General features: G+C 32.8%; 1 protein-coding gene across 1 annotated transcript in view; it reads right to left on the reverse strand.

Moving 5' to 3' along the window:
• Window positions 1-381: 381 nt before the first annotated feature.
• The window catches only part of LOC128169270 (uncharacterized), a 48,967-nt gene continuing 30,887 nt past the window's right edge, over window positions 382-18,461 (reverse strand). The window contains exons 2-4 of the mRNA XM_052835429.1: window positions 6,874-7,505; window positions 6,728-6,775; window positions 382-5,802 (exon numbers count right to left, since the gene is read on the reverse strand). Of these exons, the coding sequence (XP_052691389.1) occupies window positions 899-5,802; window positions 6,728-6,775; window positions 6,874-7,459 (5,538 nt within the window). The 5' untranslated portion in view covers window positions 7,460-7,505 and the 3' untranslated portion in view covers window positions 382-898. The remainder of the gene's footprint in view (window positions 5,803-6,727; window positions 6,776-6,873; window positions 7,506-18,461) is intronic.

An 18,461-nucleotide genomic window follows, 5' to 3' on the forward strand; every position in this document is an offset into this window, starting at 1 on the left:
TCAACTCCCGTCAGTTCTTCAGTACTTTGATTTTTAATGTTGGAACCACATTTGTGATATACTGTTAACTTGCTATTACTTTTAGGTTGACATATCAATTCCATTTTTAAGTGATTTCTATCTATCGAAGCAAAACATTCATCGTATCTTAATTCGCATGTCCTGCTTTTTTATTTTTGATCTAGAGACAGAAAGCAGAGCATAGTTATTCAAAATGGACGGAAACGTTTCTTAATTTGCTATGAAAGTTTGAAAAAGCGTATGGTTTTTTTTTCAAACTTTCAAGCATGACATTTATTCTGAAGTAAAAACCTCGAGAATACGTAAGTTCATGACTTGGCGGTGACATTTTTATGTCGCATAAATAAAACTATACACATTTATATGTTTTTAATTATTCAAAACAATTCAATCAAAGTTTTATTTCAAATTGAAATTGTACTTAAACACGATGTATCATTTTAAACAACACACAAACAATGCTTTAACAGTGCACATATCATAATGGCTTTTGGAGGCAAATTTAACAGAAAAATGAAACATATGCTATATTTTATAATAGAAAGATGAAACATATACTATACCTTTCGTACGTTAACAATTCAAATTTTATACTTAAACAACCTTTTGAACTAGCAGCAATAAATAGTGACACGTCAGAAACTCTTCTGTTGACATCTGCTTCATTTTTAAAAGTTCACGTTTTAAGTCTGAATATCCTTCTGAACATACAACAATCAGTGGGGAATCTTTTGAGCTTGTGGTGTTTTTACCTGCTCCATTTTATAACACTTAACATGTTATATCTAAATGTCTTCTTGAACAAACATCAATAAGCTGGCAAGTATCGGAAACTGTGATATTGGCATCTATTCCATGATTTAACAGTTCACAAACATTACATAAACGTCCCTATTGAACAAACATCAATGTATCGGGATATATCATTATATGTACTATTGACATCTGCCCCATATCTTAACAATTCAAGTACTATATCTAAATGTCCTTTTGCACATGCAGCAATAAGGGGCGAATTATCAGAAACTGTGAGATTGACATCTGCCCCATGTCTTAACAATTCAAGAACGACATTTAAATTTCCTTTTGTACATGCAGCAATAAGGGGTGAATTATCAGAAACTGTGAGATTGACATCTGCCCCATGTCTTAACAATTCAAGAACTATATCTAAATGTCCTTTTCCACATGCAGCAATAAGGGGTAAATTATCAGAATATATAACATTGACATCTGCCCCATGTTTTAACAATTCAAGAACTATATCTGATTGCCATTTTTGACAAGCTGTAATAAGTGGAGTACTATCATTAACTATGATATTGACATTTGCCCCATGTTTTAACAATTCAAGCACTATATCAAGATGTCCCTCTGAACATGCAGCAATAACAGGTGAATTATCAGAAACTGTGATATTGATATCTGCTCCATGTTTTACCAATTCATCCACTATATCTAAATGTTTATCTTGACAAGCTGTGATAAGTGGTGACATATCATTAACTATGGTATTGACATCTGCACCGTGTTTAAGGAGTTCACGAACTATATTTAAATGTCCTTGTGAGCAAGACGCATTCAAAGGTGAGTCTTTACAGTGTCTGACATTGACATCGGCTCCATGTTGTAACAGTTGACGTATTACAGCTAAATGAACTTTTGAACATGACAAACGAAATAATGTATCATCAGAAATGGTATTTGCATATGCTGTTTGTTTTGACAAATTAAACTTCATAAGTCGATAATCTATGAGACATGAAGCAGTAAGTGGTGAATTACCAGAAACTGTGATGTTTACATTTGCTTCATGTTTTAATAGTAAACGTATTATATCTAGGTACCCTTTTGAACATGCAACAATAAGTGGTGAACTATCAGAAACTGTGATATTAACATCTGCTCCTTGTTTTAACAATTCATTTACAACACTCAAATGACCTTGTGAACAGGCAGCAATAAGGGGTGAATTATCAGAAACTGTGATGTTGACATTTGCTCCATTTTTTAACAATTCCTTTACAACATTCAAATGACCTTTTGAACAAGCCGCAGTAAGTGGTGAACCTTTGTTGACGTCTGCTCCATGTTTTAACAATTCATTTAAAATATCCAAATGACCTTCTAAGCAAGAAGCAATAAGAGGTGAATCTGTACAGTTTTTGCCATTGATATCTGCTCCATGTTTTATGAGAGTGCGTATTATATTCAAATGCACTTTCGAACATAAATCTAGTATTTTCCCAGAGTATACGATTTCGGCAGATTTTCTTTGGTAATACTCACGTGATATTTCATCATAATGAATAAAACATGAAGCAGTAAGTGGTGACCAACCCGAAACAATCATATTGACATCTGATCCATGGTTTAAGAGTTCATTTATCACATCGTAATTCCCATTTGAACACGCAGCAATGAGTGGGGAATTTTCAGAAACTTTCATATTGGCATCTGCACCATGTTTTAACAGCTCATGGACTATGCTTAAATGTCCTTTTGAACATGCTTCAAGAAGTGGAGAGTTATTAGAAACCATGGCATTCACATTTGCTCCATGTTTTAACAGTTCCAGGACTAAATGTAAATGTCCTATTGAACATGCTTTACGAAGTGGATAGTTATTAGAAACCATGGCATTCACATCTGCTCCATGTTTGAACAATTCTTTGACTATATTTAGATGTCCTTTTGAACATGCCTCAAGAAGTGGAGAGTTATTAGAAACCATGGCATTGACATCTGCACTATGTTTTAACAATTCATGGACTATGCTTAAATGTCCCCTTGAACATGCTTCAAGAAGTGGAGAATTGTTAGAAACCCTGGCATTGACATCTGCTCCATGTTTTAACAGTTCACGAACCATATCTAAATGTCCTTCTGTACATGCAATAATAAGTGGTAATCTGTCAGAAACTATGACATTGGCATCTGCTCCATGTTTTAGCAATTTGGATATGATATCTAAACTCTTGTATGAACACGCAGCAATTAGTGGAGAAGAATAACGACCTGTGATATTGACATCAGCTCCATGTTTTAACAATTCAATAACTAAATCAAAACGTCCATTTCTACATGTAGCGATAAGTGGGGAATCATAAGTATTAGTCAGATTGACATCTGCACCATGTTTTAGCAATTCTCGTACAGCACCTTCATTTATATATTTATTTGAACAAGCAGCAATAAGAGGTGAATCAAGACATGTTTTGATGTTGACATCTGCTTTATGTTTTAAGAGTTCGTGTATCATGTCTAACTGGACTTTTGAGCATTCAGCATAATTGGATTTATCTATTAAATATCCGGTATCGACACCTTTACCTTGTCTTAACAAATTGTTTCCCTTTAAAATACAATTTATCGAACACGCAGCAATAAGGGGTGATTTAAAAAAACCTTTCATATCTACATATGCTCCGTGTTTTAACAATTGAAGTACTATATCAAGATATCCCTCTGAACATGCAGAACTAAGAGGTGAACAACCAGAAACTGTGATATTGACATCTGCCCCATGTTTTAACAATTCAAGAACTACATCTAAATGTCCTTTTGCACATGCAGCAATAAGGGGTGAATTATCAGAAACTGTGATATTGACATCTGCCCCATGTCTTAACAATTCAAGAACTACATCTAAATGTCCGTTTAAACACGCAACAATTAGTGGGGTCCTATTATAATCTTTTATATTGACATTTGCTTTACGTTTTAACAATTCAATAACTATATCTAAATGTCCTTTTGAACATGCAACAACCAGTGATTTATCACAATAGCTGTCGTCATTTACATATGCACGAAGGTTTAACAGCTCAAGAAGTATATTCAAATGTCCAGTTTTGCTTGCAACAACAATTGGTGGATCATGAATTTTCAAATCATTATCATCATTATCATCATCATAAACATCATCAAAAAAGTCGTCTTTCCACGATAAATCAGAAAAAAGGACTTTATTATCACAATATCGAAGTAAAGTTTGGAAAGTCAGAAGGTCACCACTATAACAACTGAGATTAAGGAGGCGGCGCTTCTCAATTAAGATTTCTTCGGCCCCCAAACATTCATCGCCTCTTTCGGAGCATAAATCGGACCAAGATTCATCTTCAGACTCTTCTGACACATCACATCTCCCTGTACTGTTATCATCAATATCTGATTCATTTCTTTTTTTACAATCTGTACCCTGTACTGTAGTACAAAATTCATCCGATTGAAAGTTGAAAGGAGTTCGAAATAGGTCATTAACCGTTTTGGTGTTTTTTATTATCTGATCTATGATAAACTGTAAAATTCGATTGTGTCCATAGAATATAACCCAGTCAATGGCACGAGCACACGTGTAAAAGTCAACATCTTCGTTGATGTTAATGCACATTAAATTAATGAGTAAATCATAGCTCTTGCTCGGAAAAAAATGTTTTTTAGATGATTTTGCTGGTTTAACTTGTTGTTCTTTTAAATCTGACAGAAATACGGTGAACAAGTCTGAATAAGGCTTACTATTCATCAAATCCAAAAAAATTTGAAGCACCAATGGATTTTTTAACGCTTCGTTTTTAAAAACATTAAACAACTCGCCATTATGTATATCTTCAAACAAACGATCAGCAAGTAAATGGTAATGGGACTCCTGTAGTTTTATACACAAATCATGCACATATTCTTCGTCGTCAACTGTATCACTGTCTTCCTTCTCATCGACTGTTTGGTCTAATTCGTCTTCTTCTCTTTTACGTTTCCTACATTTGCATTTGCCTGGTTTGATATAATTAGCAATGTAATCACTATCCATATATTGCAAAATTAGCTCTGGAAAGTGACGACCAAAATGATAGGCGATTATTTCAAGCATAGAATCGTGAATAAATTTAAACTCTTTTTGACGTTGCTCAGTGTAAGTCCCTTCCATTTCAGCCAATGCATCAATAAAATTAAAACTACAGATCGTATGGTCAACTTTGCATCTTTTTAAAACCTTGAACTTCATTTCATCAAAATACGTCGTGTTTTCTATGTTAGATTTTTTTTCTGACAGTGAATTTTGATTGGTCATTAATAAAACTAATGAAGCATAATGATCCTTGTTTCTTATTTTCATGTTGTCCAGAAGTTCCAATATACATGGAACAGGTGAAATAAAAAACTGTAGCCCATAATGTTCTAACTCTTCCTTTCTTGAAAACAATTTGCATAGATATGGAAAACTTTTCGATAATTTTGACAAAGTGTCTGCTGATAACAAATCTTTATCTAAGTTGTATTTTGCAAATAAATCATATTTATCTTGATCATTTAAAGCATTCTCTTCGCTGTGTAACTGAACTACGTGTTTTTTATTTGACAAAATGGATCCTGAGAAAGCTTCATGTTTGAAAACTACCTCCCGGCATGTCATAAGAACCTTGGTGGCTGGCATTGTAGGTTCATTTAATCTATCTTTATACATGGTGACCTTCTCAAGTTCCTTCATGTCAAACCCAAACACACCTAGGACATCATCAATAACAAACACTTGTGGATTGCGAGGGTTACAATACGTTTCAATGTCCTTTATGTCTTTGGTTGGTAATATTTCATACCCGTCTTTCTCTTGCAAAAACAGTGCAATGTGGCGGGCTGTAGCTGTTTTTCCTGAGCCAGGGACACCAACAAACGTCACAAACGGATGCTGTCTAACTTTGTTTAGCATCGCGTAAAAGTTGTGGGTTTCAACAAAAAAAACGTCATCTTCTTTCCATTTAAGAACGTCCTTTTCATATATAACTGTGAAAAATAAATCAAATATAAGTTTTTAATAACAAACAATAGTTTCTAAATTCAGTAGTTAACTGCAGTATATACTCTCTGTGTTTAGTAATTATAACATATCAACATTGACAAAAATAAATCAAAACATTGATATCTCAGTAACCAGCAATTGTGAAATCACTAGCACCAAGATGATTATTAAGTTGTGATTACACTCTTGATTGTTTCAGTATATTTTTGTCTATTTTCTGATTAAATAAATCTTTTTTAAGGACCTATGTAACGATTGTATAAACCATTTAACTCTTACATTTTACGTCTGTCTTTAGACTAATGTTGCATGTCCTTGCGCCAACTTACCAGCTAAAACACACCGCCATGTGCCATATTTTATTCATCAAAAAGGAGTGTTAGTGAGAATGATAAAGATTTATGTTCATAATTTTCTAATCTTAATAAATTCTATCTGTGGGGGATACACACTACCTTACTCTTCTGTTTTCATGCTAGCATTGTTACTACCTTCTAGAAATTAAGCATACTTCAAAAAAATGTGTATAGGGGTTGTGATGGTGTCAGGTGCTTAAACTGAATTGAAACGTTACACCATAATGAGCGCATATTTTAAAGCAGACCCACAGTTTATAGGAATATTATATGTATTGAAGCATGTTAATTACATGCAACAATGTGGACATCAATCCATTTATTTTATCAACTAACCATCTCATTGTACCTTCTCATTGTGTAGATTGTATTGTGTGTAACATGAACCTCGTATCTATTCTATTGTTGTAGTTTGGGTTTTGTTTATAATGTGTTTGCGTTTTGTCATGAAGCTGGTTATATATAATTTAAAATTTTAATTATATTTTCCTTATTTTCAGTTTAAATTTCAATTTAATTCAAGTAATTATTAATCATTTTAGAGATATTTTACCTTTTATATTCCAAGGAAGAACTGTCTTCTTTATTTCTTTGACATCCTCTTAAAAATAAAATTATGTGTGATATATATTTTTTATGTTTCAACAAACATCTTTTTTTTTTTTTTTTTTTGCTTTTTAACAGCGCAAATAAAAATACCTGAAATGTCTTTAATTTTTTCATGGAGGTCAAGAAGCTCTTTGATATTTTTTTCGCTTTGAGTAGGATCCATGGTACAAGTTTTCAGTTCCTTTACTTCGTCCTGGTATTTAGTAGAACTACTACCTAAGTAGTTCTCCAACTCTTTAACGATGCCCTTAATATCTTGGTATTTTATTTTAAAGTCTGTATCGGAGATAGATCTTTCCGAATTATGTCCATATTCATTTCTTATCAGACGAATCCGTTCGATGTTTCCTGACACACCTCTATCTCCGGGATGTGGGTTGTTTCCCCATTTGTTTGAATGCGGTTGGATCGAGCACATATTCCGTAATAAAAAGTACAGTAACGTAACATCGAATTTTAAGTAATCTTTATTGTAGACGAGTGTCTTTTGGTGTTGGTTGATCAGTGGTTTCTTTGTTTTAGCAATATAAGCTCTGACTTTCGTTTCCAAATTGGACGGAGAAATTTCGTTCCTAAGAACATCACGTAGTACGTTAGTGCATGGACCCAATATCATCTGGGCCACACGACCAAGGTTGGTGTTTTCTCCAGTTAGTTTAAACTTTGAATTTGACATCTTTCGTCATTAAATAGTACAATCCAAGGAATTTAACAAAAAAAAACTGAAATAAAAAGTAATGTTTCTTTTACCTAAAATGTATAACAATCACAGTCATATGATTATTTTAACAACTACAAAATCAGTAAAACAATTAGCTGAATGTTGAGTGAGCTTTTCTGATGGAAATTTATGCGTTGTATCGTCGACGTCATTGTCGTCTTTGTCGTCGTCATAAGCTTTTCACATTTGTATCTTCTTTTCAAGAACCTCTTAGCCCAACACATACTTTGGCTTTCAAATTTGTTGCAATGAAATTTTAGATTTCTTTTAAAGAGGATAATAATTTGGAGAGAGTGAATAAAGGATGTGGTAGCTTAAAGATCTTCTGAAAAACCAAATAATATGTGATATAAAAACTTCATCCTCCTATTATAGATAAATATAAGTTTCTTTAAATCATGATCACGAGGGGTTCAGAAAAGGGTTCACAAGTTCTGATAAAAATAAGTAGAAATCAACACTTAAATTATACTTTTGAGGAACTAAAAGGCTATATATATATATATATATAGTTAGATTATGTCAGAAAATACGGGAACAGTATAGTGAAAGAAAAAAATCAGAAGAAGCCCAAAGAAAATGTACTAAATAGAGCAGCACGAAATAACCCGAGTTTTGCTGAAATTGTCAATCAAAATTCCACCCAAGAAAACAGAAAGCAATCAACGAGCAATGAGCAACAACGGTCAACGTTGCTACCACAAGAAAATACACGTAACAGATATGGAAGAAAACAGCACATCGTGCCACAATATACGGGCTATGAAAAAAGAGTAAACAATGGAACACAACAAGTGAAACAAAGGAAAACTTCCAGTTACTCATACAACAACAATAACAACAGCAACAACAACAACAGGAACAATAACAGGCATGTAAGGCCAAACTACTCTCTAGGGAATACATATCGGAGAAACGGTACAACCTACATCGGCAGAGGACTATATAAGTATTTTTTAGGCGGAGGCAAACCAGGGCACGGACAAAGATTCCAGCGACAACGACAACAACAGCAACGACGAAATGCGTGGATCCAAAAATAATCAATTTGTCCACCAAACAATTAAACGAATCCGAAATAAAGCTTCTATCAAAAGGATTGAAATACACACCAACCCCAAGCAGTAGTAAACAGGAATTAAGAAAAGACATAAAAGAATACACTCGCAAATTACGTCTGGCCGAATATTTCAATAATACGGAGAGCGACGAAGAAAATAAAAATACTCAACAAGATTTAGTGAAAAATAAATCCAATTTCAACCCAAAGAAAGGACGAAACAACATTCTAGACACTGTTTGTGAAACGCTCCAGAACTTACCACTAGATAGTACTGAATGTATATCTACTAAACAAAACTTGTCTAAAGAAGATACAAATGCCTTAAAATCATTAGCGAGTGATGAAAATATTGTAATTAAAGAGGCGGATAAAGGCGGAGCCGTGGTTATTATGGACACAGTATATTATTAGCAAAAAATAATGGATATGCTTTCAAACACAGAATTTTATACTGAAACATCTGAAAACCAGGACAAAGCAATCCTACAAAAAATAAAAAAAAATGCTACTCAAACATTTCTCTACTTTAACAGATAAGGAGAATTTGTCACTGAGTTTGAATATAAAAAAGTTCCTTCTATGGGTTACCAAAAGTTCACAAATCAAAAACAATCAAAGAAGCTATACAAAAACAGAATTCTGAATACATTACTTGTGAACATCCCGCAGATTTAACATTCCGTCCTATTGTTGGAGGACCTGCAGCACCAACCCAACGACTCAGCAATTTATTGGATATAATTTTGAAACCACTATGTCAAAATGTAAAAAGTTTCATCCGGGATGACTTAGATTTTCTACGACATCTACCGGAACAAGTGGATCCTGATGCTGAACTAGTAAGCTTGGATGTAGTCAACTTGTACACTAATATAAGCAGTACACTAGGACTTACAGCTTTGAATTTCTGGATTGATAATTGCAGAACGGACATTGATAACAGATTTACAAAGGAGTTTTTATTGGAGGCTACAGACCTGGTCTTAAAGAATAATGTATTTACGTTTAATTGCAAATACTTTCATCAAATCAAAGGTACAGCCATGGGAACTAAAATGGCCCAGCATACGCTACATTATGCTTAGGATTTTTAGAAGAAAGTCTGTATAAAAAGACAAATGAGGTATTCGGTGAAGAATTCAGCCAGACTCTGAAAAAGAACTGGAAAAGATATCTAGATGATTGTTTCATCATATGGAATAAAGGAGACTCGGAATTACAAAGGTTAAAAAATATTCTTAATGATCTAGATCCATATATTAAATTCACATTAGAAAAAAAGTTCCACAAAAATTCCGTTTTTAGATGTTCTAGTCAAGAAGGAGAACGATAAAATTTCTACAGATATATTCTACAAGAGTACAGATACTCATCAATATTTGCATTTTGGATCGTCCAATCCACGACATATAAAGAGGGCCATCCCTTACAACCTTGCCAGGAGAACATGTACTATAGTCAGTGATGAGGAAACAAGAAATCGGCGTCTCGACGAATTAAAACAATTTTTAACTGATCAACCTTATCAACGACGGAATAATGAAGGCCAAAGGAATAGATAGACAGGATCTTATTTATCCAATTTTACAGAACAACAAGGAAACTTAAATATTACCGCTTGTTACTACCCATAACCCTAGAAACCCGAATATAGCTCCAGTGGTCAATCATCTCAACAGAGTTCTCAAAACAGATGAAGATATGGCTCGCGTTTTATCCAAATTCAAGTTTATTAACAGTAAAAGGCAACCAAAGAACCTTAAGAGAATACTCTGTCCATCTACAATTAATACGTCAATAAAAACGGTATCTAAATGTGGAGACATACGATGCGGCACGTGTCCGTTTTTAAAACAAGGCAGCTCAGTTGACTTCAGAGGAAAACAATTCCGCATAAATTCTGACATGTCATGTCAATCCAAAAATTTAATATATATCATTATATGTGATGGTTGCAACAAATTTTATATTGGCGAAACAGGGACAACATTAAGAACAAGAATCCGGTTGCATAAACAGCAAATTAAAGACCCAGAGTACCGGAAAATAAAACTCAGCGAGCACATCGATGTATGCAGAGGCGGGCAATTTAAAGTGTTTCCTTTTTATAAACTTTTTACAGAGAGTGCAACGGAAAGAAGAGAAAAAGAAAAACATTTTATTCAAACTTTCAAACCTTGCCTCAACAGACTGCTATAATTTAACTTTTTTATGTATTGTGTATATATTTCATTGAATAACCCTATAGATTACGCGGCATTATCCCTCTACTACGTTAACTTTAACTATGACGTCATTGTATTGTAGACATCACCAAGTAACGTAATTGTTATTTTAAAAACGTCTGAAGATTGAATGAAAGCGCCAACGTTTTACTCTGTGTTGTCTTTCATTTTTTCAAATTCTCTGTATATAAAACCGGACACTGCGATATTTTTTGGATTTAACTATATATATATATATATATATATATATATATATATATATATATATATATATATATATATATATATATATATATATATATATATGTACTGTGTTAAGATATTGTAACAGAAAATTTTTTTCAAGTACATGCATCACCAATGTGTATCTGTCAGATTGTTTTTAGTGTTGGTATTGCAGGGGTGGGGGAGAACTTGGATCATGAAATTGTATACTAGTATAGAAAACATTATAATGATTCAAATTGCTAGAATGCTTTCATATATAAAATTGTTAAAATTTAAAGTGGGTATGGGGGTAATTCAATTGTTATATCTTTAATACTACAGAGTCTAGTCTTATTTCAAGGGGGGAAGGATGACACCAAAGTCCTGCAATTGTAAGTTAGGTTTGTACTGATATATTTTAGCGTTTTTATCTTGTTTAAACGCTTTAAAAAAATGTTCCACGGTTAAAATCGAAAGTAAATTAAATTAAGGTAATATATCGGATACAGCTTTTTTATTGATATTTTGCGCATTCAAAAAAGTAAGTCAATGACCTAGTTTTGTAGTTAATGGCCAATAAATATTTCAGTGGAACATTTTAGAAATATAACTTAAAATTATACACTATCATTGAGATTTTCTGAATTGCAAAAATATTACAAATAATAAACCTCTTTTTAAAATGGCATTCAGTTTATGAATGGCAGTGGCTCTTAATAAATATAAAGCATTAAGTGTTAAGTAACATTGTTGTAAAATTTCCAGTCCAAATTTGAGCTATGGGCAATAACAGTCAAAATCGGCCCCAAAAGTCATAATATTTTAAATCACATTTAATTATTGTCATTTTCATTAAATTATTTATTTTCAAAGATGTTACTTATTACAACAATTGATGATTAATCAAATTTGGCTCTTCTATGACGTCAGTATGACGTCGAAAAATGACGTAGAATTCTTAAAATAAGAAGAAATATCACATTTTTCAACATATTTCTCGACTTTTCAATGCCTCCGCAAGCACCCGACATGATCATATCATTATGTTTTGTTACCCTGGTACACATACTAGGAAAAAAATATATTTTTTGGTGGAGACATGTGGAGGATGTTAATTTCTAATAAAAAGAACTGAGCAGTAGAGAGAATCTGGCAACACTTACTGAGTATTGGTGTGTTATTCCCACCAATACACCTTTATATCGTTTATAAATTAAACAAAAAAGAATGATACCTATGTAAGTGTGTTGTATGTAATATCTTTTCTTGATAACATTAAATAAGTTGCAGTTTTAATCGAACTGATATACAACGTCCAGCATAATACACTGTACATGTATAATGAGATAAACTGTATCTTAGATTTTTATATAACACATAACATATAATAATATATACGGTTTATGTATACGATTAAATTATTTTATCAAGTCGTTTTTATAAACACAGGCTACTCTGCCCGTTTTTATGCGATGTACCAATTCTAAAAATAGGGATGTTGCTAGATACGCTACATTCATGACAACAACAGCACTGTTTTGTATCCTATGAAACTTAGCCTAGGAGAATTGAATCCAGTTCCTCTACGTGCAAAGAAAATGAAGCTTTATGAAAATAAAACGATATAAAAGAAAAGGTATGTATATTTATTCATGTGTTCATCTTCGTTTAAAATAGGTCACAGTTATTCATATACATTGCTTTAATACTTGGTGTCGGCTGCGTTAGCTACTTGAATGTATATATGTTTACACATATGCACATAAGGCTTATAAATCTATACATCGAATCGAAACTTGGACCATAGTGCAATTTAAAATAAGTCTATATACAAGCAGTAACAAACATGTACTATTGTACGGAAATACAAGCACGGTCGACTCTACAGTGGCTATAACAGTATTTTTTTCTAATGGCGGATCCAGTGATTTTAGCATAAAACAGGCGCGTTGAATTAAAACAAAGAACGTTATGGGAAAAGTTAGACCCAAATCAATAAAAAGATGTTGACATGTCATGTGATATTTTAGGGGGTGCATGCACAGGGGCTCGGTTATCGAATGCTGGAGTTCTCTATCATTTGTTTCTAATTAAAATTAATCTATGCTAAATCATAAATATAAGTGATTTGTGTATATTGCATTGAAAACATAAAATGAAATTTTTAGTGAATGTGTTTTAATGTAATACACAGAAATACACTTTAAGATTACTGATTTTCATCATTGTTGTCTTCGGGAACAAATATTAAAGAACTCTTCTATTTGACAACCGAGCCCCTATGGGTGCACACGCGGATCCAGAAAATTTTCGGGAGGGGGGGGGGATCCAAGAAATAATTGTGTTTTCCGGGGACGGGGAGTCCGAGGCCTATTTTCGGTTAATTTTGATGGGGACTTTTTCCGTATAGATAAGCAAAGGGAAAGAAATACTGTAGGAAGTATTTAGTAGCGTTAAAGTGTTCAGATACATAAGCCAAAAAAAAAATTAATTGTTAATTGTATTATAATTTAGAAACTTGATTATTATTATCATTATTATAAGACTTAGTTTTCTAAGTAAATTATGTAACAAATCTATTATATAGGAAAAATGTGGTGTAGTTCACTGTTTAGCGTTCACAAGCAGTTCGAGTTGCTTTGTATGAGATATTATGTTAAAGAGTGTTGGACAGTCAAGGCTATTTTCATGCAATATTAAACTCCTAAAAAGAAAAGAGCTTTGTATCGAGAAAGAAATATAATCGATATTATAAACATCAAATATTTCGAAGTCTTACCTCAATGAATAATATAGTTTATGGCAAAACAACTTATCAAATATTATACATTTATTGCATTATTGTGAGGGAGATATAAAGATTTATTACCACAGGGAAAACATATTTTCCTAGAGCAACGCCCGAGGGAAATATGATTTGTCAGGTGGAATAAATCTTTATATCTCCAAAACGTGCTTGCAATAAATTGTGTATTATACCTAACGATATATGATAATTTAGGTTGTATTCGTTTTTTCAACTCTTGTAAAGCAAAAACATACTGATTGTTAACCGGTTTCTATGTTAGTTTTCTGGGTCTATAAGGGATTTTAAATGATGGTAAATTAAGGCTCTAATCTAATAAAATTTTAGAATTAATCATTTGATTTCTCGTATGTTGACTAGGGATTTTTCATACGCATGGAATGTTTTGCGTGGATTCCGAATGGGTGGAATAGGATGAAAAAATATGACGATGACAGAGAAATATGAAGTTTTACTGCAAAAACATGCGATTTTCAAGAACACGTTACGTACAATTAACATAAAGAAGTATAATAAGGTATATGTGTTTAATAATTTGTTGAGCACCAGCCCTCATGGATATTAGATAGGTATTATTTTTCATTTTCTTACCTGTCCTACAATAAGTATTTTCTGTTAATTATTGCCTTTTTCATCAGTTTTAACTTGCGTATACTAACACAAACATCTTGCAGAATCTTAAAGTGTCGTAAAACTTACAAGTTTATATTTAGTGGTTTTGGAATATTTTATGGTTTACTAGCACTCACAGAAATAATTCAAAATAACTAAAATGGAATGACATCCTCATTATTTTCTTAGCACAATACTCCATAATACGGCATTATGAATTTTAAAAAAAAATCTCTTTCTAATTTACAGAATGTCATCAGAGCAACGACGAAACTTTCCTTGCATCATTTGAAGCAAAAGATCGAAACAACATGAGAGAAGACCTCTATCTAATGCAAACAACAAACATTTGAGGAAGTACACTGTGAAAACTTTCTTAGTTAACTGCAGAGAAAATGAAGTACTGTGTGGTAGATGTAAACGAGAGTATTACACAAATACCAGACAGCATAGGAATCATCAGGGTATATCCGGAACCAAACCTGTTGTCCAACCAGAGACAATATCATCAATGGAATTTTCCCTTAAGAATATAACATTACCCCTCCCATCGATAGGAGGCAGTCATTCTACATGTTGCGTTTGCAAAAAGCGGGGGCCTAAGTTGATAGTTTTGTCATCGAACGCATTGTTTTTTGTACAAGAATGTGATCATTCCCTACGGATCAAGGTGCTGTCCAGTACAAATTGCCGATGACATGATGACCGAGGAGGCAGTCAACGGATGGACAACATCAGGCAACACACGAACTGAAATCGAACAGACATTATGAATCTTCTCGGTAAAATACGTGTGGCACTGCTGAAGGAAGATGAAAAGGGGATTAACTTTGATTCTACTTTCAGTGATACGGACGTAAAAAATTTGACTGGTCTTAACAGAGCAGCATTTGAAAACTTGTTGACATATATGACATCAATTCCTGACTCACAGGTTCGAAGTGCGAGGACCTGTTTGGGTATTTACCTCACATTATTGAAAACCGGTTGATCGAATTAGATATTAGCCACATTATTCCAAGTTTCCTGAGACTCTATCAGGCGTGCCATCAAATTATTCAGAAAAAATCTACTACAAACATTTACGCCACATCATATTGGTTTCGAACATGTAACAAGAGAAAATCTCATTAGAAACCACACACGTCCCTTGGTTCAGACTCTATCTAATCTAATATTATATTTCAACAGAATTGTATAATTTAAGTTATTTAACATACATTAATATTCTTAAAACATCCGACTTTAACTTAAATATCAGCAGGGTTTCAATATTCCAGAAATTGCGATTTTTCAGTGCAGTATAAAACTTGCTCAAAAAAATCTAAAAATTCAAACATAGGGGTGAAAAGCGTGTTTGTGTATTCTAAAAGACCTGTTTGATTAATCCATGAACATTTTTTAAATTGTTATCGTGGGGCCATATGTGACTGTTATAGCCCCTAGCTCTTTCCTCTATCAATTATCAAACACTACGTATTTTTGTTTCAATTAAACACAAAATTAAATGATAATAATACAACATCATTTATTGTATTAAGCTTTTTACGCTAACCTTTTTCGGCTGGCATAAAATTTATATGAGTTCAATGATCAGTTTTTTGAGATATGGCGTTTTTATGGATTTTAAGCTTTTTTCAATAGTTTTGCATTGCGTGCCATACAATTATCTTCGTGATTGAATGCGATACAACCAACAGGAAATGTCCAAAATTATATTAAATAACATTTAAAATCTAAACTTTTAGTATTAAAATAATAAAAAAATATTTTAACAGAAAAAAAAATATGCAAAAGTAAAAACGAATGTCCCCTGTCTTGCTTTAAGTCAATTTTTGTTTTAGCCTGATTCCATGATAAAAATATCGAATGTAATGTCAATAATACTTCATTGTCTAACTACTCTGTGTTTAGAACACGTTATTCATTTCATTAAACTTTATAACAATCACAGGATTAATGACCATCTTTAAGTCCTCCTTAAAGATAGCTTAAAGGTGTTTAAAGGTAGCTTAAAGACGATCTTTAAGCCACCTTTAAGCTACCTTTAAGCTATATGTATTGCTTAAAGGTGGCTTAAAGAAAGCGTAAAGATGGCTTAAAGACTATCTTTAAGCCACCTTTAAGGACAACTTATAGGTCCTTAATGTCCAAACTTCTTTTAGCCACCTTTAAGCCACCTTTAAGCTACCATTAAGCCACCTTTAAGCCATTAAAAAAAAATTAATTCAATATTGTGCTTAATTTCCAACAAAATGTATTAACTTTATGAAAGAAAAGTTATTAAAACGGTTTTTGTTCTAGAAAGAAAAATGAAGAAAAAAAAAAAAAAAAAAAAAAAAAAGGCCACTGCGAGAATTGAACCCGGGACCCTTAAGTTTCTAGCATCACCACACATCCTCTGCGCCACGGCAACTTACATATATAAGAGCTTTTTTATATCCTATATATCAGTGGATATTGAATCACAGTATTGAATGTGTTTACTTGAAAAGATTTTGACAAACCATTCAGTTTGTAACAATCACTTATATCTAATTTATAAATTACATGCATGCATGTATTTAGAATGAAATACGGAACTTGGTCTTCAGTGAACAAAAATATATTATACCTAAATGGAAACCGTTAGGTTCACTATAGTAGGCTTTCTTACATGTAGTTAATAAATTTAAACCGAGTAGATATACGTTCATCTTATTTATAGCTATAAAAATGTAAGAAAGAAAATGAAATCATTTCTTTTATTAAATGCATTGATACTATTAGGGTATTTGTTCAATTTCCCGCAATTTCCCGGTTTTCATGATCGCGGCGCCGTTCCAATATGTTTAAATATTTACATGTAATTGTATGTACATGATTTATAAACTATCAATTCTATAACAAACAAAATTACCAATTACCGGTGACGTATTTACTGCATGTGGCAATTGCAAATGACTTGTACATACAATTGTATGATGTGCCAGGCCGGGTATATTTGACATATTTACCCTTATACATATATTTAAATAATCAACCCCTATTTATGATCACCGGTACATTAATTAATGAGCCTCAAGATTTTACTCTCACATACATGTATCGTTAGTTTGTAGACGTAACATCTTTGAAACTCAGAGCTAGGAAATAATACTTTGAAAATGAATTACAAATGTAAATTAACTTTTATTCACTAGACTTATCGTATACTCGTACATACTAAGATTCAACGCCTTTAGAAACCCGGACGTGCACCTGGGCACACGACACACCTGTTGTGTATATCTTATATATTCTGTGTTAGTTCCAGGGGTTTTCTAAAGTTGGACAAACAATAGACTTTAATTAGATATACACAAACATGCACCTGGGCACACGACACAACTGTTGTGTATATCTTGTATATTCAGTGTTAGTTCCAGGGGTTTTCTTAAGTTGGACAAACAATAGACTCTAATTAGATATACACAAACGAACAAAACTATGTCTAGACAAACAAAGCAGTAATATCCTGCCCGATATAACAAAGGCAGTTGAGAGTCTTTTCATCTTTAACATGTATCTAGCAGATCTAGAGTTAGAAATAATGAAAATTGAAAAAAAAAATACAAACCTTAAACCGATTAACAAATTAAATCATGTATTTTTGGTTTATTATCTTTATTTTGTTTAATAACCGGATGAACTGAGAGAGAGAGAGAGAGAGAGAGAGAGAGAGAGAGAGAGAGAGAGATTTTTCACCGATTAATTTATAATAGAAAACAAACATACTTTAATTAGTTGTATGCACATATTAAGATACAGAGACTGCGCTCATCCCTACAATAATTTTACAATCAATTCGCCTGGAACACCCCCCCCCCCCTTCCTTGGAAATTATATTATCACTCGGATGACCCCCTCCCATCTCTATAAAAGAGCTTTTGCATTTAATATATGTTTTTATTGTTCAGCTTGATCAATATTGACTTAAAGGCCACTTAAAGACAGTGTAAAGGCAGTGTAAAGAGAGCGTAAATGCCACTTAAAGATGCTTAAAGGTGGCTTAAAGGTGGCTTA

The sequence above is a fragment of the Crassostrea angulata genome, unplaced genomic scaffold (assembly GCF_025612915.1).
Source record: "Crassostrea angulata isolate pt1a10 unplaced genomic scaffold, ASM2561291v2 HiC_scaffold_112, whole genome shotgun sequence".
Classification (NCBI taxonomy): domain Eukaryota; kingdom Metazoa; phylum Mollusca; class Bivalvia; order Ostreida; family Ostreidae; genus Magallana; species Magallana angulata.